Genomic DNA, 20,903 nt, shown 5'->3' with positions numbered 1-20,903 from the left:
CTCTCCCCTCCCCGTCTCTCTCTTCCTCCTCCCCATCTCTCTCTCCCCTCCCTGTGTCTCTCTTCCCCCTCCCTGTCTCTCTCCTCCCTCTCTCTGCCCTCGCTGTCTTTCTCTCTCTCTCCCCTCCCTGTCTCTCTCTCTCCTACCACCATCTCTGCTGTTGATTTGGGAAGTGGTACCAGTGGCAGGTGTCCGCACAGGTACTCAGGAGGAGCAGAGGGGGCTGACTGATGCAGTGTTGCTCCGTTTATGCTGGATTTCCTCCTGAACATTCAGTCGCATGTGTTCCTCCACAGGCTTCTGCCATTTGGAAGAGGAGAATATTCTTTGTAATTTTGGTGTTCTCTCCACTAGACTTACATTTCTTATGTGATAGAACTTGTATAAGCATTGTGTTCTGAACAAATATGCAAGTTTTAGTAGTGAGATGTACAGGTCCTTGAACTAAAGGCAGCTTTGTAAGTTCTCTGCACATCACGATCCTCAGCTTTCTGCCATCTATTCAGAGGTTCCCCTTTCCCCGTACTCACAGTTTAGGTGTTCTCTGCACAGTCTCTGTGTTTACAGCTTCCTATCACCCTACAGAGCATCTTTTCTAAAGAGGTAAATTTGTTTTGTACATTTAGACAGCTAATGGTATTTTTAAATATATAATTTTATTTGAAAGTCAGAGGACAGAGAAACAGACAGAATGATGGAAAGATATTGTCCATGCTCTGCTACACTGTGCAAACAATCACAACAGTCAGGACAAGCCCAGGCCAAAGCCAGGAGCCAAGAACTCCATCCAGGTCTTTCACAAGGGAGGGCAAGAACCCGAGTACTTGAGCCACCCACTGCTTCCTCCCAGGAAACTGGATAAGAAGCCTGGAGTAGCTGAATTCAACCAAGCACTCTGATATGGGACGCAGGCATTGTAACCATGGCTTAACCTGCTTTACCACAATGCCTGACACTAACCAGCATTTACATGATTAAAGTTAGTGGTTACTTGTAAAACAGAAACTTAAACCAGTAGGGAAAGGTGAATTTAGCATCATTCTGCCTCATTAACCAAGTCATATACATAAGATATGTGTGTGTATTTATATATATGTATGTATGTGTGTGTAGCTGAAATATTTTTATTTGTGCTAAGGCCACTTAATTTAGGTGTACCAGGTTACTGTTAATTGTTTCTATATTTCTTTATATAATATTAAAAGTTTCTTGTACATTTTAAATATTTACTGGAATACTGTGTTATATTTGCAATGCACATCCAACTTTGTAATTCACTTCTTTAAAAGAAGAAAGAACAAAGGAAATTAATAAAGAATTATGTTATCTCTTTGAAAGATAGAATTACAGAGAGATGGTAGAGCCAGAGAGCAAGAGGTCTCCCATTCTCTAGTTCACTCCCCAGATGGCTGCAATGGCCAGAGCTGGATCAGGAGCCAGGAGCTTCTTCTGTGTCTCCCTCATGGGTGCAGGGGCCCAAGGACATGGACTATCATCCACTGCTATCCCAGGCCACCTCAGAGAGCTGGATCAGAAGAGGAGCAGTCAGGACCAGAAATGGTGTCCATATGGGATGCCAGTGCTTCAGGCCAAGGCTTTAACCCGCTGCACCACAGCACCGGCCCCAATTTCCTTCGTTCTTTTGGTGAGTAGATAATCTAAATTAAGGATTATGTTACCATACATACACTCACACACAGACATGCATACGTACATACAAACGCACATATAATTGCAATTTAGAGCTTGTTTTGCCATGTGTTTATATTTAATTAGAAAATACTGCCCTTGATTTATTTCTGCCAAATACCACTTTTAGCAATATCACGTACCTTTTTTTTTTAAGATAATTTTAACTGAGAATTGACAAATACTTGAGAAAGAATAATAATTTTAGTAAACAGACTCCACTGCTTTCTTGACTGATACGCTCTCAATTTTCTGAGGTGGAATAAATTTCTTCTACACACAGGATACATGTGTTTCTAGTCACAAGCCTAGGCAGACAGCAAATTACTCCATAAAATTTGCCTTGTAGTTGAGCAAAGAGGACACAATGTACCTCATGTTGATACAGTTGGTCATTTTGCTTTGCATGCGGCACCTGGATCTTCATCTGCTTTATTCCATTTTTATTTTAGGGAACAAACTATAACCATGAGCACAGTTGCAGTACAAGTTGCTGTGGCGCTGTAGCATTTTAGAGCTGAAGGAAACCTCAGAGATTAGCTCATTTAGCACATTAGGAATTTCTAGCTGAGATTTTTGGCAGGCATAAAGTAGCTACAAAAGAAAAATATGTAACATACAAAGAACTGTATTTTTCCCAGAAATGTGTTAGAGCAGAATTTATGTTCCTCAGTGTATATGCCTAAGAAGATCTGTCATATGTCCGTGAGGTTTCTCTTTTGTTCTGAGGTTCAAGCTAGGGATCCTAATAGATTGGTATCCATTACCATTGCGGCAGTTCCGGAGGCCTCCTGCAGCCTCTGAAAACAGCCCACTGAAACTTAATGTTGGGTACTTTCCAAGGGGAGCATAAATTTAGAGCTAACTTCACGTTGGCAGAGAGGGGCTTTCTTCAGTAGCAATGGTGCTACTGCCATGATCAAATGGAAACTCAGAATGGGAGCTCAGGTTTTCAATATAGATAGAAATTTAGAGAAGCAATTTAGAATAATATATTTTTAAATGCTTTATTCCCCAGAAATGGTATCCATCACACCATTGCAGCTGTGCCACCTCAGTGCTAAGTAGGCATTAGGATTTAACAGTTAGCTTTGAGGAGAGTTAATGGAGTAGATAGCAAAAGCAGTTTATAGGGGACAGATAGGGAGTCATTTTCCTTGTCTCGTCTAATTCTGCACAAAGCAGTTGAGGACAATTTTGTTTGTTTGTTTGTTTGTTTTTTAAGATTTATTTATTCAGAGGTGGAGTTATAGACAGAGAGAGACAGAGAGAGAGAGAGGCTGGCTCATTCCCCAAATGACCACAATGGCTGGAGCTGAGCTGATCAGAAGCCAGGTACCAGGAGCTTCTTCCTGTCTCCCATGTGGTTTCAGCAGCCCAAGCACTGATGCCGTCTTCCACTGCTTTGCCAGGCCATTAGCAAGGGACTGGATTGGAAGGAGAGCAGCCAGGGGACACCTGCACCTCAGATGGAAGCTTAACCTACCAGGCCACAGCACGGGTCCCAGGAGCAGTTTCTCCACATCCAACAAATGAAGTTAATAGCTAACTATTTTGTTTTTCAAAAGCTTATGATTTTCTCTAATTTAAAAGTCAAACTCTAGATGACATTTTTTTTTTTTTCAGTACTAGATCATTCCCAGTAGAATGGTATACTGCCCGATATTTAAGGATACTATTGAGGAACCGAAACCAAGAATTCAAATCCTTTTCTGAGAAGCAGCAAAACACAGTCTAAATATCACACAGTAAATCTGCTTGAACACTGAACACTGAACATGAGACTAAGTGCTGTCTACTGAATGATTCCCATGGCCCAGCTTTGCTAGAACTTTAAAACTTGGCTTAGAACCTGTTGACCTCTGGCGTTGCCACTCCCACACATGCTATCACAATGTAAAAAAGCACCAATCGCAGGGAGTTTTCATTCCTTCTAAAATTTTTTTAATTCTGATTGTATGAATTTTTAAAAGATTTATTTATTTACATGAAAGGCAGAGCTACAGAGAGGCAGAGAGGCAGAGAGAGAGAGAGAGAGAGAGAGAGAGAGAGAGGTCTTCCATCCACTGGTTCACTCCCCAGATGGTCACAATGGCTGGTGCTGCACCCATCTGAAGCCAGGAGACAGGAGCTTCTTCTGGGTGTCCCACGAGGGTTCAGGGGCCCAGGGACTTGTGCCATCTTCCACTGCTTTCCCAGGCCATAGCAGAGAGCTGGATTGGAAGTGGAGCAGTCAGGACTGAACCAGTGCCACATGGGATGCCAGTATTGAAGATGACAACCCAAGTGCTATGCCACAGTGCTGGCCCCCTGATGTTAAGTGGAGAGTGTTTTGACTTCCTGCTCTACCTTTTCCATCAAATGACACATGCAGGTAGACTCACTCAGCACATTCCAGAGTATCATACTGTACTTTCCACTTTGGTATGTGAGTTAATTCAAGCTATAATAACACATTACAATAAGCTGCACACAATAAACAACACACATTTGTTGCTCATGGTTCTGGATATTGTTAATTCTGGTATCAAAGCATCATCAATGTCTGCAGAGGACAGGACTTTCTTCCAGATTTCAGACTGCTGTCTTCTGATCTCCTCCAAGGTAGAAAGAGGTGAGAGGGGTCCATGGGGCTTCTTTATAAAGTTACTAATCCTCGGGGCTGTTGCTGTGGCATAGTAGGTTAAGTCTCTGCCTGTGGTGCCAGCATCCCATATGGGTGCAGGTTCCTGTCCCGGTTGCTCCTCTTCTGATCCAGCTGTCTGCTAATTACCTGGAAAAGCAGTAGCAGATGATGTAAGTGCTTGGGCACCTGAACCCATGTGGGAGACCTGGAAGAAGCTCCTGACTCCTGGCTTCAGATTGGCCCAGCTCCAGCCATTGTGGCCATTTGGGGAGTGAACCAGTGGATGGAAGACTTCCCTCTGTCTCTTCCTCTGTCTGTAAATCTACTTCTCAAATAAATAAATATATTTAAGCTTACCTCATGAAAGCCCCAACTCTCAATGACATCCCATTGGGAATTCTATTACAATAAGTTTGGAGCACTAAAGGCAGTCAGTCCACAACTTCTGGACACCTGAAGACTTGAGGTTTTGTTCGGACTGATGTTATAGACTTTGATTATTCTTTAATAAGCGCTTAAATCTGTTTGTGATTGAATAAACTTTTAAATATCATCCTGCATTCCAAAATTTTCACTAGAGAGGAAGACAGGGGCCGGCACTGTGGCACAGTGGCACAGTGGTTAATGCCCTGACCTGAAGCGCCGGCATCCCATATGGGCGCTAGTTCTAGTCCCGGCTGCTCCTCTTCTGATCCAGCTCTCTGCTATGACCTGGGAGAGCAGTGGAAGATGGCCCAAGTCCTTGGGCCCCTGCACCTGCGTTGGTGACCCGGAGGAAGGTCCTGGCTCCTGGCTTCGGTTCAGTGCAGCTCCGGCCGTTGCGACCAATTGGGGAATGAACCAGCAGATGGAAGACCTCTCTCTCTACCTCTCCTTCTCTCTGTGTAACTCTTTCAAATAAAATAAATAAATCTTTAAAAAAAAAAAGAAAAAAAGAGGAAGACAGGATCAAGTAAAGCACAATGTTAGGCTATCTCTTGCATGAATTTTGGGAAATTTTCAAGGAATAAGATGAAATGTAAGGGAACATGTAATGTGTTATTCAAACACAAATCTTATGTCCAATCTTTGACCTTGGCCTCTCTAATCCTAAAAATGTAATTCCCTGATATTTAAGTAATTTTATAATTAGTAAATACATGAACATTTAAGCTGCAATTTTGTTTAATCACTTTATGATGCATTTGATCAGGCTCACATTTGTAATACTGTTTGCTTTGTGCTTCCTAGAGTTTGGTGACTTTTGCTAGTTTGGGTTATGATCATTTATTGGAGACCATATTTATGATTCAAAGAAGAGTTTAGTTTATGGACAATGTTCATCTTTTAAAAACATCCTCATGCACTTTTGTTGTTGCCCTAAATGTTAACTTATAATTAAACAACATATTTTAGTTTTAATAAATACTCGAATACAAAACTCTTGATTTCATAATCAGTCTTTCATCCTAAAAGCAGTGGTTCTACTGTTGTGTCATCCAGTATGGTAGCCACTAGCCACAGTATACTTCACGCATATAAGGGAAGGCAGTAGTGAGAGAAGAGAGGACTCTCCATGGTAGAGATGATGAAAATTTGGATTCTGTATAGACTTATACATTGAAAGTGGAATCTTTAAATTTTTTAAAGGGTAGAAAGTGGAAATTGACAGAGAAATGAGAAAAGGTAGCTCTATGTTGTGACCTAACAGGAGCACCTATACTGATGAATCGGATGTTAAACGAGGTGGCAAAGGAAAAGCAAAATAGCTATCCCCTTTGTAGAAGACATTGAAATATAAGATTAGAAAATACATTTTTCTGTTTCAATAAATATAAGGTAATTAATATTATGAGTTATACAGTATCACCAAGGGAAAAATATAGACGAAAATGCTTCCATATTTGTTCCATAAGCACTTTTCCATTGCAAGGACCTAGACCTGGATTATGAGAAAGAACTAGAAAAGAAGACTGATCAGTTGTGAGGGTAGTCTGTGTGTGGAGGAAGAATTCAGTGAAAACTGAGGCAAGTATTTCAAGGGAGAAAGAATAACCTGGGCCAATGGACAGTTAATTACCACATAAGATGAGAAATAGATTCATCAACTAATAAATGACATTTTAGGAGAGCATGGGTATAAAGAGCGAGAGTGTGTAAGGGAGAATTGATGTGAGAAGAGATTTGAAGAGCATCTTAGAAATTTTTTTTGATAATTTTTGTCATAGTTGGGGACAATGTATTTTTCAAAGAGGAACTAGTGATAAAACAAGTTGTATTATTTTTTTCTTTAAGCAGTAGAAATCATACCATGTCAGTATGCTTTTGAGAAAGAAAAGTAAGCCAATAAAGAAATAGTTGATGCAAGGAAGAGAAGAATGGAGAAGTTGATAGGAAAAAAGCCTCACTCCAGAAAAGGAAAAGGAGTTTTTCCATCACCCAGGGAAACAGAGAATCTGCAGCGTGCGCATATGTTAGTGGAGGGCCCTGAGAGGGAAAGTCTAGAGGCTCTTTTCAGGGCTTCCCTCTTTCAGGTCATGTGTAGAACTAGGTCACTGGCTGACACCTGACTAGTCTTACTGGAGATATCAGGAGTAAGAAAATCTGTAAAGTCATTTTCTAGAACATAGAGAAGATGGACTCAGCATTAGGGGGGGTCTATAGGAGAGTAATGTTCATAACAAAATTTAAATGACTATTGAAGGCCGGCGCTGTGGCTCAATAGGCTAATCCTCCCCCTAGCGGCGCTGGTACACCAGGTTCTAGTCCCGGTCAGGGCGCCGGATTCTGTCCCGGTTGCCCCTCTTCCAGGCCAGCTCTTTGCTGTGGCCTGGGAGTACAGTGGAGGATGGCCCAAGTCCTTGGGCCCTGCACCCCATGGGAGACCAAGAGAAGCACCTGGCTCCTGCCATCAGATCAGTGCGGTGTGCCGGCCGCGGCAGCCATTGGAGGGTGAACCAACGGCAAAAAGGAAGACCTTTCTCTCTGTCTCTCTCTCTCACTGTCCACTCTGCCTGTCAAAAAAAAAAATGACTATTGAGAGTTATTTCTCCTATATATTTTCATCTGTAGGGGTGACAGGTTTGGAATAGGAAATAATTTGATTCCAATAGTGTGTGTGTGCATGTGTGTGTGTGTGTTTCTTTTTAAATGAATTTATCAAGACTTGAGAGCTAGGCAGGGAGTTAATGTGCATTTATGAAGTGATTGTAAAATTTAAGCAAAGAGGAAATAAAGAATGTGAAAAGACTGTTGAACAATGGTAGGGTAAGCAGTTTATAGATCCTGATAGGATATAATAATTTAATTTAGGAAATTAATGACAGAGAAGGGGCAAATGAGAAAGACGGACTGCGAAGAGACATTAGACTGAGAGTATGATGCTAGAAACAAGACTATAGGTGGAATGCCACTTTGGGGAGTTCAAGGCTATTATATAAGAATAAGTGGCTGAGGCAGCATAAACAAGAGAAATGGATGTGAGGGGTTTAATGAACTGGCAAACCTAAGTGTGGAAAACTGTTTTTTGTGAACAGAAAAATTAACAGTTTTGAGAGAGGAGTAAAATAGAGAGTGAAGGTGAACCAGAGGCTGATACGTGAAAACTGAAGGGTTTGACCAGCAGCCAACAAATACCAGCCACATGGAGGCTACCCAGAAGCATAGACTTTTACATGAGACTCAGAGATCGGAGCTATAAAACTATAAAGGAAGTGTGGTATTGAAAAAAAGATTGACATCTATTCTATGAGTGTGAACATGTACATGATATTTTAAAATCATACAAATTGTATGGTCTTTAAAAATGTTTGCTTTCCCTGTGTCTCTTTGTTAATCTTTTTGTCTTAACTGCTTTCATTGCTTAGACCTTGTCCCACCTGCAGTGTGAAATTGTCTGGGTCTAGTGTGAGCCTTAACATTGCATAGTCGATAGCTTGACCTTGGTCCCCGGCTACTTTCTGAACTGCCTATGTTGTTTCTCTTCAGCTCTTATACCCCCTATGCAGAAGTTAAAGGCGCATTTGATAGGTCTCAATATGTATGTCTTTTGTGCAGCTTCATAGTGTGAAAGTCCATTGCTCTTAATAGTTTTACTTCCCAGGGTAGTTCTACTTTTTCTTTTTCAAATACATTGACCCCTAATCTTTTGAGCATAAAGAGCAAAAGATAATGTACCAGCTATAAATATATTCAGACAAACCAGGCTGCTTATTTTCAGACTGAACATGCTGTTCCATTCCTACTACTCTATTAGGGGAAAAATGTGATGTAGGTCATTCTTCATTCACAACTAAATTGGAAGGATTAGAAATGCTTCAAAGTAAACCTTAGGGGGTTATTTTTAAAATTCCACCTAAAGAAAATTCTAATGAATTTGAGATCTTTTTTAAACAGTTGAGCTTATTTGTTAAAAATAAACCAAATGATACAATTTAGCTCAACTTAAATTCACTCCGAAACGTTCTTAATTTGCTTTAAATATATCATAATATCTATAGTTTGTGTTTCTAGGGTGGAAAATATAAAATGTATTAAATTACATTTAACTACTTTATGCAATTCAAGGTATGGTGCTCAGGAAACTCAGTAACATAAACATCTATTAAACTACCTTGGGCAATCTTGGCTCCACTTGTCCCAGCTTTAGAACACCCAGGGCTTCATATGCTCTTCCCAGTTTCCATAGGGACCAAGTGCACAGACCAGTAATTCCTCATCACAGGCTCACACTGTGAGTGTTGCTATAGTGCAGTTAAGCCATGAGACATGAAGAAACACTGAGTACCCACACAGTCCAACCTAGAAGTGTAGGGAGATATCACTCACACACATAATCTTAACTGAGTCAGAAGAGAACAACTGGCAAATTATTCTTCTCCCTTCTTTCTGTTACGCATCCCGTCCTGAGATACTGTACTCAAAATAGCCTTTAGAGGTGAATCCATAAAATTGTGCCACTGAACTCTCCTTCTGCAAGGAACATAATTGGTGAGTGGATCCAGGTTTTATGCTCTGAATGCACCTTCACATTTATTCCCAGGTCACACATTATATAGAGTGATTTTAGCTAAAGACTGAGCACAGCAAGGATACTGAGGCAGGCACATTCTTACGAAATATAGACTCCTCTGATGTCATTATTCCAATGACTCTTCATGGACGGTCCAAATCTTCCTTTGAAAGGCAATGAAACTTAAGACTCCTCCCATCCTCTTTTTTCTTCTCTGAGTTCACTCCCACCTCCCTGGCCTTTGTTTCTCTGTCCTGTAACCCAGTAAATCTCCTGTACCTGTAATTCCCTTCTAATGTCTACCTCAGGGACAACCTGAACCAACCCAGGTGATTCTAGGACTAATCCAATGGCATACACAATAAGAAGGGAATTTAGGCTGGGCTCAGTTTCCTGCCCATCAAGTGAAGACAGCACTACCTTGAAAGATATTTGTGGCACCAATAAGCCTTAGCACAATGTGGAATTCCATCTACAAAGCATTTTACTGTTGACGGCCTGTTAAAATGTTCACAAGGAGAGAAATGATATTGTAGGTACAACAATACAGGTATTTGAAATATAGAGAGAAAATGATGCCTGCATACTCAGAGTGATGTAGGCAGGCATACAGGATAAAATTGATCAAGTTTGTGAGCTGGAAGATCACACATTCACCATGCCCCTGGGTGGTCTCATGTCCCTACCTGACCACACCTGTGTGCCCACCAGCCAAACAGGCTAATTAACCACTGCCCTTTGGAAGTGGATTAAAGGCCTGGGACACAGTGGGTCCAGACCTTTTCTTTTCTGGCCTTTTGCCATTGTGGATACTTACTGCTTCTGTGCCTCCACGGCCTGTGGCCTTCGGACTACCTGCCCCATGCTTCCTGGCCTGCATGCTCCTCTACATGGCTGGCTCCTGGTACTCGGTATGAACCCAGATTTATCTCTCTTTTAGTCTATGGGGCCTCACTCTTCTATGGATCTTTCTCACAAAGTAAAAAGCTTAAAACTTATGCTGCCTCATTCATTTATGCCAGTATTCAGAGTATTTCTCTGAATATTAGGCAAGAACCCACACAGGCTCATTAATATTGGGAATTTATTAATAAGCACATGGTGATATCATGGCATCCCATAATCCAATATCAAGAGGACTTAGCTGGTTACCATTGTTTTGAAATCATGAAAACAGAATGAAAGAGTAAATGTGACTAAGCTGCTGAGGGCTGTGTGTGAGAGCCAGTAGGCCACTTTGGTAGCTTACAGAGATTCTCATTTCCTGTGGTGGAAGATTAGACACAGCTGTGTGATTAAATGATGAAGCTAAAATTGATCTTTAGAGAGACAGAGCTCCAGAGATGCTGGAATGTCAGCCACGGCAAATCAGTTATGCAGGGTCAGGGCTGTGGTGGGGAAGCACAGATGGAGATGCCTCAAAGGATGCCCGCAGATGTATTGGTTCTGCAGGCACCCATGACATCAGAGGGTTTGCAGTGTTGGCCCTTCCTTCAATGTGACGAGATAGCGTTTCCCCTACAAGTTGAGAACAGCCCCTTTAGAAGCTTCTTCTTTTTTTTTTTTTTTTGCATTTTGCCACATATTTTAATATTAAAGGTTATTTTTGACATGCAAGTAGAGTCAACAGTGTCCCCCATATGGGGACAGTGATTATAAAGAGACGACATAACACATGAATTAAGTGTCTTTTTTAATTGAAAAGCTAACAAACTGTCTAGTTACATTTCTCCCCACCCCCAAAACCACAAACCAGGTAGTAACTGAGTCTTCTAGGCAATATACTCAAAGCTGAGAGGATTAAAAATAAGAACAAGTCCTCAGATCCAATTAAGGGAGCCCTGCTACACACAAGCTGATCAATGCCAGTGGTACTGACTGACCGTGCAGCTGAAAAGACATCCTAATGGGCCCACTCAGAACGTTTGTGTCCAGTTTCCAATTCATGAATAAAGACAATATTTTTTTTTTAATTCTATTTCAGAAAACTTTTTGGAAGTTGTTTTATTTACAATGCCAACTTTTAAAAGATCACTCAATTTAACTGGACAATAAACCAGGCAGCAATCACTCTGTGAGAAGAGAGGAAGCCCCAAATGCCACTTTCTATTGAGAACCCACAGTTCAGTTTTATTCAGAGCAAATAAACAGGGACTTTCAATCATGCTAGAAAAAACTCGGGTTTGGAATCTGTACTCAAACTACACATGCAGTGAGGATAATATTCTGCTAAAACAAATGATTTGCTGCTGCATTTGTCTACGTTTGCCTAATATTAACATTATAAATAGAGCTTTCTGCTATATATGTGTATATCCATAAACAACATATAGGATAGCTTCCTGTTTTTAGATTTTACACTTGTAATATCGTATTCTATTAATCATTTTGTAATTTGTTTCTTCCCTCAATACTGCTTTTGAGATTGTCATATTATTAAAATCTGATTCATTAGTATTAAAAAAATAAATAAAAAATAAATAGAGCAGTGCAACTAGTATTTGGAACAATCCTTACAGTGTTACAGTGTCAGGCACAGCGTTTCACTTCTCTTCACACCACTGGCTCTCTTTGCGTACCTGGGCTGCTGCTTCTTCAGTAAAGTCATTCTTAATGAAGGTCTTGAGAATCTCCTCAGGGGTCTTCCCCTTGATCATATTGGCAACAGTCTTGCACGTAACATCCAGTAAACCTGTGATGTCTAAGTAGTTTGCAGCCAGAATAAGCTCAAAAAGTGTTCCTTGGTCAACATTCAGGAATTCCTGGTCCCAAACAGGGATATCATCCATTTGCTTTTCTTTGTTCTCATCGTCTTCAGGAGGAGGAGGGTCGTCCTTATGGTGGGTGCACCACTGAATGACCTGTTTTAATATTGCTGCATTAACATTTGGTAGAGGAACTGGGTCATCATCTCCTTCATCATCCATCCCCAAATGTTCCAACATGGTCTTGATAGTCACAGACTGTTTGGCAATTTCTACATCAACTTCAAAAATCTCTCCATCAGAACTCTGCAACTTTATTGAAGGCATGGTGTTCGGGTTTGAGGAGCCAGGGGGCCAGAGGCTGATGAGAGAGACGGGTGGCTTCAATGCAAGGAGAAGAGAAAGGCGGACGCAAGGCCACTCCCTTTAGAAGCTTCTTTCACCTTCTCTCCCATAGGCTAAGCAGTCCTTGGGGTTAGGTTACAGTAAACATCACCTGTAGCCATGTTGGTCCTGATAAGTTTGGAGATAAACCATTCAGTGATCAATTTGCAAGAATTAGCTTGAGGGTACTGACAGATTTTGAATGCTATCTCTAAAACTGGATTTTGAGGAAGTTTTATCAACAGACAACAGGACTAAAATACAAGAATAACAGGAGTTTTCTCAGGACATGGGATTAGATATTGTAGCCAGGATCTCAGGGAATAGAAGTAACTCACATAGTGGGTTAGGCCACTATGCCATAACATCCTATACGGGCACTGGTATGAGTCCTGGCTGCTCCACTTCTGACCCACCTCTCTGCTGATGCACTTGTGCAGTGGAGGGTGGCCCATGTGCTTGGGGCCCTGCACCCGCATGGGAGACCCAGAGCGAGCTCCTGGCTTTGGCCTGCCCGGCCATTGTGGACCTGTGGAGTGTGAACCAATGGAGAGAAGATTCTCTCTCTTTCTCTCTCTCTTCTACTCTGCCTGTCAAATAAATAAATAATTTTTTAAACAAAATAAAAGCCTGGAAAAATTATTTTGGTGGTTAAATGAATAAAATACTGGAGTTTTATCTGGCATATTGTAAAGGAAGGGGTGAGGAGGCTTAGGAGAAATGATCAGTTTTTAAAGGATATATTACGTAAGGCCAGAAGACTCTCCAAAGGGAAATGCTTCATAGGAGAGCTCATAGACAATCATCAGGAATGCACTGATGAGAGGAGCACCAGCTTCATGAAGAAGGTCATGGTTCTCTGTAGAGCAAGGCTGGTGGCAGGAGAAGCAATCACAGACTCACTGGGGCTTGCTAATAATCATGGGAATGACGAGCCTCAAAGTACTATACCAGACGGCAGTGCTTACACAGTGAAGCCAGAAAGCTTTAATTAGCCAGAGCAACGGAGTGGCTAAGGAGCTTTGATGTTCATGGAGATGGGGCAAGTTAAAAGAGCACTATATTCTTAAGTATAAAATATGTACCAGCAAGGGTGCTCTTTGGGATCTAAAGCCCTAAGGCAAAATAGATGAGCTAGGGGCAGAAGATGAGTTTTTCCATGAAGATTTATATTTTCTGGCTTATTTCCCAGGTCTTGGCCTGTTTCTCAAACCAGAAATTCTTGGCTAAAGAACTCTAAGATGAGTCCCTATAATACTGTGAGAACTGGAAGTTCTCATCAGGATCCCAATATTTCCCCAAAGACAACTACAAACCATTTTCACAAATGATTGCATACTTGGTACAATATTAAGTATGGAGACTCAAAGCAAAATATTAGACCTCTTCTCAAAGAAGAGATTCCTGGACAGGGAATAGATAGAGACATAGAGACATGGCCAAAGTCCAGATCACCGTGGGAGCACAGTCAGAATGGGAACCCATAGGTTACTTTTCAGGTTTCTGAAATTATAAATACATTGGTATCCTTGGGAGATGCATAGAAAAAAAAATCCACTTCCAGTCATTGCTCTTTAGGTAAACGTGAAGACAAATGCAAACTCCTTTGGTGTTTCTCTGGTCAAGATAGTAAATTAGAAATAAATAAGAAATTACATGTGACCAATTGTGGCACAGCAGGACAGCAGCCCAAACGGTGTTAGTTCAAGTTTCAGCTGTCATGCATTTAATCTAGCTTCCTAGGAATGGAATAGGAAGGCAGCAGATGATGTCCCAAGAGCTTGGGCCCCTATAACCTTGGTAAAAGACCAGCATGGAGTTCCCGGATAGTGGTCTCAATCTGGTCCAGATCTGCTGTTGTTGCCATTTGGGGAGTGAACCAGCAGAGGGAAGATATCTGTCTCCTCTCTCTCTCTCGCTTTCTCTCCCTCTCCCTCTGTCTCTCTCCCTCCCTCCCTCTTTCTCTATCTCCCTGTCATTCTGCCTTTCAAATAAGTTAAAAATGAATAGACCTTTAAAAATATCATATCCCAGTGAAATAGTAAAAATTAATACCACCATTAAAGACCAGCAGTGAGCAACATGGGTGAGTCCACTGCATCTCCACTTAATTCGTAATTACTAGCACAGACCCTGACTGCTGCAGATTTAATAATGGGAGCCCTGATTGAAGTCACTGGACCTAATGTGATGTTTTTGCAGAAGCATATTAATATATTCTCATGCATGTATGTAGCCACAGATGTGATGAACAAATTGCTTTCTATTCCCATCAGAAAAGTGGATCAGAAACAATTCACATTCACATGAGATGGACAGAAATACGCATTTGCAGTTTTATCTTAGAGCTATGAAATGCCTCTGCCATCTGTCATAACAGAATCCAAAGATATCTGGGCTGTCTGCACATCTCAGAACATCACACTGTTCTGTTACATCAGTGACTTCATGTTATTGTACAGAATGAACTAAAAGTTGCCAGTACGTTGGAGGGTTGGACAAGACAACCAGGCTTCAGAGGATGAGAGATAAAACCTCTGAAAATTCACAGGACTATCTTATCAGTGACTTTCCTTGAGAGGTAGTCATCACGTCTTGCTGGCATATCTGTGGTAAGACGTTCTTCCATGGGTTTCTCATGTATCTGCACTTCTTGCCAATTCAAACACTGACAGCCTTTGTCCTATATAAGTTCTCAATGTTTGTGTAGAAATGGCCATGCAATACAAAGAGAGTGTCTCTGTCCAGAGAGCAAGCTTTTCTATTGCCCTGTATAAGAATGACAGTGCTCCCATCTGGGACAAAGGTCAATACTGTTGTGAGAAGGGTGGGTCTTTAAGATCAAAGTTCCTCAGCTAGGGTGCAATATCGCAGCCTGCACAGAGTCCACCTTGGTTTGCATGTATTGTCTGGCTGGCACAGGGGATACTTTCTGTGTCCTGAGTAATAACTTTCTTTGTCTATGACCCTGAAGACTCAGGTCATCTGCTAGCATCTGTGCAGTTGTGGCAGGTTTTCAGCTTGCAAAGGAGATGAGATCTCAGACCATTCCAAGATTTTGTTGAGGTTAGGGTGTTGTCAGAGCTATGGCTTTGGAAGCAAAAAAGTGAGTACATTGTAGAATAAGAGTATGGGATATGAAAAGACCCACTGAAATATGTTAGCAAATGTTCTCACTCATGTGGTAGGAGAGCAAGAGAAATAAAGACCTCACTGTTCTGACTTTTAATTAATGCTTAAAGGCCAAATGGCTAGACGTATGTTGCAATAATATACCTCCCTGTGATCTGTCTATCATTTCTGGGTGAGGGGAAGGGGAGTGATTAGGGCAATGGGTCCACAAGTCCTGCAGCTCAGCCAAAAGGAAATGTGGTTGGGCCTAATGGAATCCATTGTGTCTGTAAGGAAAATACTCAATCATCCTTCACTTCTATGCCATCTTGACTTCTGCAAATTCACCTTGAGCTGTGCCACTCAATTGGCAACTGATGAGTCTGACAGACATGGGTTGCTTCATAACAACACATAAGTAAAGCTACTACCAACTAAACTTTAAATAGATTAGCTAAATATGTGGTATTGACCTCAGCCATGGCCTCCGAAATAACTAGACCAATGAAGTTCAAATAGTGCTGTCATCCCATAGGTTCCACCTTAGAAAGCCAGGTGACTTTTTACTTAGTTATCTAAGATTGCATCACTGATCACTGTAGTTAATCCAGGCCAGCATTCATGCCTTCTTTCTTGACTGGATGATTCCCATCATGGAGAAATTCTCCAAGTGCACAATGACTCATTTATTCCTCTAGGAACCTTGCCAACACAGCCTTATTTTGAGAGCCCTCCAAAATCTACCATGTACACTCTGTGCTTCCTGAAGAGAGGGACCTTTGTCTGCTTCTCTGTTAATGTGCCCAAGCATTCATAAACATATCTACTAAATCTCAATCTTCAATAAGTATGCATTGAATCAATGTATACAATTATAATGTTTTCTAAAAGGACATGAAGAGCCTTTTATTGAGAGAAAATCTGGGTTGGTACTATCAATCAGGAGGTCATACAATTGTTTGCAACACTGGCATCCGATGTCTGAGAACTGGTTCCTTGCTACTCCGCTTCTGATCCAGCTTCCTCTTAATGCACCTAAGACAGCAGTAGAAGATGGTCCAAGTACTTGGGCCCCTGCCACCATTGTGGGAAATGCAATGTAGTCCTGATTCTCGGCTTCATCTTTGCCCGGCCCTGGCTGTTGCAACCATTTGGGGAGTGAACCTGTGAATGTAAGAACTCTATCATTCTGCCTCTCTCTCTCTCTCTCTCTCTCTCTGCCTCTCAAATAAATAAGTCTTTATTAAGAGAGAAATAAAATGATATCGGCATGAAGTTTATATCAAATTTCTATAGAAAGATTTCAACTGGTGAAATTTACTTGACAGATAGTAGGGAATAAGAACAAAGTGCTTTGTTGAATATACTCTGTGAGTTTGGCTTATTTCATGTTCTGAGTGTCAAGGATGTACATTTACTTGATTACTTACAAATTAGGTACAAATAAATACCAAAGGTGAAAAAGTCTGCAAAACTTCAGGGAAGGGCTAGATTGGGAAAGAAACATTCAAAAGGAGTTGCAATAGAAATTCAAGAATGCATAATAGAGATAAAAGTGTTTCCCATAAGAGGTAATGCAAAATTTATTATTTATTTGAAAGGCAGAGCAATAGACATAAAGAGTTAGAGAGAAAGTGATCTTCCATACATTGCTTCACTCCCAAAGTGTCCTCAAAAAAAAGGGTTGGATCAGGCCAAGGCCAGGATCCTGGAGCTCCATCTGGGTCTCCATTGTGGGTGAGTGGAAATCCAATTATTCAAGACAACATCTGCTGCCTCTCAGGGTGTGCATTAGCTGGAAGCTGGATCAGAAGCAGAGGTGAGCCTTGGACACCTGCACACCAATGCGTGATGTTGGCATTCCAATTAGTGGCTTGACAAGCTGCACTAAGACACCTGCCTATTGCAAGAAGGGCATTGTTGAAATCATGACATTGCTGTGTTTAGGTGCAAAAAAAGATACAAAATTCAAAATGATTTAATTTGAGCTGGAAATTGAATTAGGAAGTGCAGTGGCCCCATAAAGTCAGTTTCCTATGTGCTTAAACCCACATTGACCTGAATATGAGGCCAGTGGTCATGAAGAACACATATGTAAACTTTCTTCCTCCTTCACATCTTAATGTTAGATGAAAGTGATGGAAGGTGTATTAGTTTGCTATGTCTGCTGCAAGAAATTATTGCAAAGTGCCATATCTGGGAGAAATGCGTCTCAGTTGTTGAGGCTAGAAGTCCAAAACCACCCACGTTGCTACTAGGATCTTTCCCTCTGAGGGCTAACAGAAGAAGCTGTTTAGGTCCCTCACCGTGGTACATAGATGAACTTTTCCTTTTTGTTTTCCCATCATCTGTCCTCTCTGAATCCCCATCTCTGTGTCCAAATTTCCCTTTGTATAAGATTGGTTAGGGCCCTTCCTAATGACCTTATCTTAACTAATTTTATCTATGTGAAATCATTTCCAAATAAAGTCACATTTTCAGGGACTAGAGTTTAGAATTTCAGCATGTGAATTGAGAGATACAATTAAATCTGTGTCCAATATAGTAGATATGCTGGAGTTTAAAATCAAAAGCCTTAATATATATTCAATAAGGTAATATTTGTAGATAGAAATATCTTCTAAAGAGGTAATTAATCTTATATGGTCCCAAGATAAGTTGGCACTTTTTTTAAGTATCACTACATTAATAGTCACTTGAGCAGAAGTTTTTACATTAAAAGCATGAGTTTTAAGTCAGATGGAAAGCCTTCAAACCCTAATTCTGCCAATTAAAATTTATTATATCAGACAATTAATTTTATCTTTCAAATGTGTTTACTTTATCTATAAATTTGGCAACATACCAGGTATTTTGCAAATAAGATTATTCTAAAAATGGTTTGTACTTGTAAAGTACTTACTGTTGCCATTATTTTTGATGCAGTTTTGAAGTTACTGATATTACTTTTCCATTTCTGAAACTGAAACTATGGATCCCAATTCACTTCCAGGTGCAAGTTTTAGGGATTAGAGGGTTAAGCCACTGTTTGCAACACCTCCAACTCATGTCAGAGTGTTGATTCTAATCCTAGATACTCCACTTCTGACCTAGCTCCCTGCTAAAGCTCCTAGGAAGACAGCAAGCAATGCCTTACAATCCACCCCCAGGCTCTAGGCGACCTTCCTTTTCATCTTCCGCCTGCTGGAAGCTCCTGACATTCCTTGGCTTGTGGCTGCCTAACCTTGCTTCCGTTGCACATCCCATTCTCCTCTATGTCCTTTTGGGTATTCCTCCTGCTGATGAACAGGATGACTGCTTGAATGTGAGTCCACCCCAATACAACATGATATCACCCTAACAACTTGCATCAGTTTAAAAAAAAAAACCCTTTAAAATACTATTTTATTTATTTAGAAACTGAGTGACAGAAAGGGAGAACTCAGATTTACTAGCTCACTCCCTAAAGGCTCACTACAGTCAGCGCGAAGCTGGGCTGAAGCTAGGAACCCAGAATACAACATTTGTGTCCTATATGAATGGCAGGGATCCAGCTTCTAGAACCATCATCTGCTGCCTTCCATTGTATGCATTAACAGAAATTTGGAATTGGTATAAAATTTGGCACTTGAACCCATGCACTCGAATATGGGATGTGGGTGTCCCAGTTGATATGGTCCTATTTCTAAAGTCACATTCTAGGACTTATGGTAGATTCGAATTTTCTGGAACACTCTTAAACCCACTATAATCTATCATTTGTTTCTTCAAAACTCATGGCAATTCCACATGCAAAATACACGCACTCCATCTTCAAATCTCCCAAATTCTTAGTTTCAGCATTAGCTATAAATCCAAAAATCCCATCTAAAGATCACTAATGCAGAAAGCCCCAAACTTTATCATTTGAATCATTTAAGTCAGGTATGAGAGTCTCTGTGTGATCTATACAAAGGCGAATTTCTTCATGTGTGTTACCTGTAACTGGGAAATAGGTCACCTGCCTTTTAGACACAAGCATGCAGCAGGGATACGATAGACACACCTCCATATAAAAAGAAAATGGAACGAATGAAGGGGTTTCCAGTCCAAAGCAAATTCAAACCCCAGCAGGGTGCAAGGCCTCTGTGCACCCAGAGCGGAGCTTCCAGCTTCTTAGCTGCATGCCTACTGCTGAGGGGAGCGCTGAGGAGAGCCGTGGAATAACCATTTGTTTCCCTGGCTCTGGAATTGTGGTAAAATTCAATTCTTTAAAAATTGTCTACTTACATAATAACATCCAGATGCCTCTTTTTAATATGAGAAGCCAGTGGTACATACATACTCATTCTATTGTCTCTTCAAATTGTTGTTCTAACTCTATCATTATTTATTATCATAAGTTCTCTGACCTAGAGTCTTCATAGGCCTGCTTCTGATTACATATCACCGGCCCCTTGTTTTCTAATTAGCCAACGTGAAATGCCTTCTAATTCATTGTAACAGACTTTCTTGCTCTGTATGAATGGAAATGGTTCTTCCATAATATTTTAGAAGACTATGGGATATGCCTTTGGCCTAGCAATTAAACTCTTGTTCCATATGGGACTGCCTAGGCTAGATTCCTAGATCTGACTTCTGACTCCAGCTTTCCGCCAGTGCAGGCCCTGAAGGGGCAGCAGAGCTGGTTCAGTTAACTGGGTTCTGCAGCCCACATGAGAGAACTGGACTGAGTTTCTGGTCCCCCGCATTGGCTCCAACCAGTGGGCATTGGGAGCATGTGAAGAGTGAAAAATCAGCGTTAGGAAACTTCAATACTCAGTGGAAGATTAAAATTAGGAAAGAGGATTTTAAGTATATTTCTTAGGACAGTGTCATTTTATGGGACTCGCTCAACATTATATAAACATATGCTCTATTTTATGGAATATATACTCATTGATCCATTGCTTTGAGCAATATGCTAAATAAATCCATTGTGAGACACTTTCTCATTGCATTTAGTTATTTATGTTCCAGTGTATGTTCTCTGTTTATAAAAAAAGTACTAAGAAAAATTGACATAAAATATATAGTCAGCACAATTAAGGAAAACAAGCTGACATTTTATCAACAATGGGAATGACCAAAACTAATATGAGACAAATAAGTAGGTTGCTCCTATTTTGACCACTACTGATAACCTCACAGTATATACTTTATTATCATCAAATAGAGGTAGTGTGCTGTATGATGGTGCCGACACCCCAGGTTCTAGTCCTGGTTGGAGCACCGAACTCTGTCCCGGTTGCCCCTCTTTCAGGCCAGCTCTCTGCTGTGGCCCAGGAGTGCAGTGGAGGATGGCCCAAGTGCTTGGGCCCTGCACCCCATGGGAGACCAGGATAAACACCTGGCTCCTGCCTTCGGATCAGCACAGTGCGCCGGCTGCGGCGGCCATTGG

At 41.0% G+C, this 20,903-nt stretch overlaps 1 protein-coding gene across 1 annotated transcript; it reads right to left on the bottom strand.

Moving 5' to 3' along the window:
* Window positions 1-11,848: 11,848 nt before the first annotated feature.
* On the bottom strand, window positions 11,849-12,345 carry LOC133774520 (S-phase kinase-associated protein 1-like). The gene has a single exon (XM_062212276.1). The coding sequence runs from the start codon at window positions 12,335-12,337 to the stop codon at window positions 11,849-11,851; it is 489 nt and encodes a 162-aa protein (XP_062068260.1). The 5' UTR covers window positions 12,338-12,345.
* Window positions 12,346-20,903: the final 8,558 nt, after the last annotated feature.

This window comes from Lepus europaeus, chromosome 15 (genome assembly GCF_033115175.1).
Source record: "Lepus europaeus isolate LE1 chromosome 15, mLepTim1.pri, whole genome shotgun sequence".
NCBI classification, from domain to species: domain Eukaryota; kingdom Metazoa; phylum Chordata; class Mammalia; order Lagomorpha; family Leporidae; genus Lepus; species Lepus europaeus.
Note: the sequence above shows the minus strand (reverse complement) of the source record. Positions and strands in the feature narration are given on the sequence as shown.

What these genes read in the sequence shown, in the direction of transcription:
- LOC133774520 (XM_062212276.1), bottom strand. Translation starts at nt 12,337, where the DNA reads ATGCCTTCAATAAAGTTGCAGAGTTCTGATGGAGAGATTTTTGAAGTT.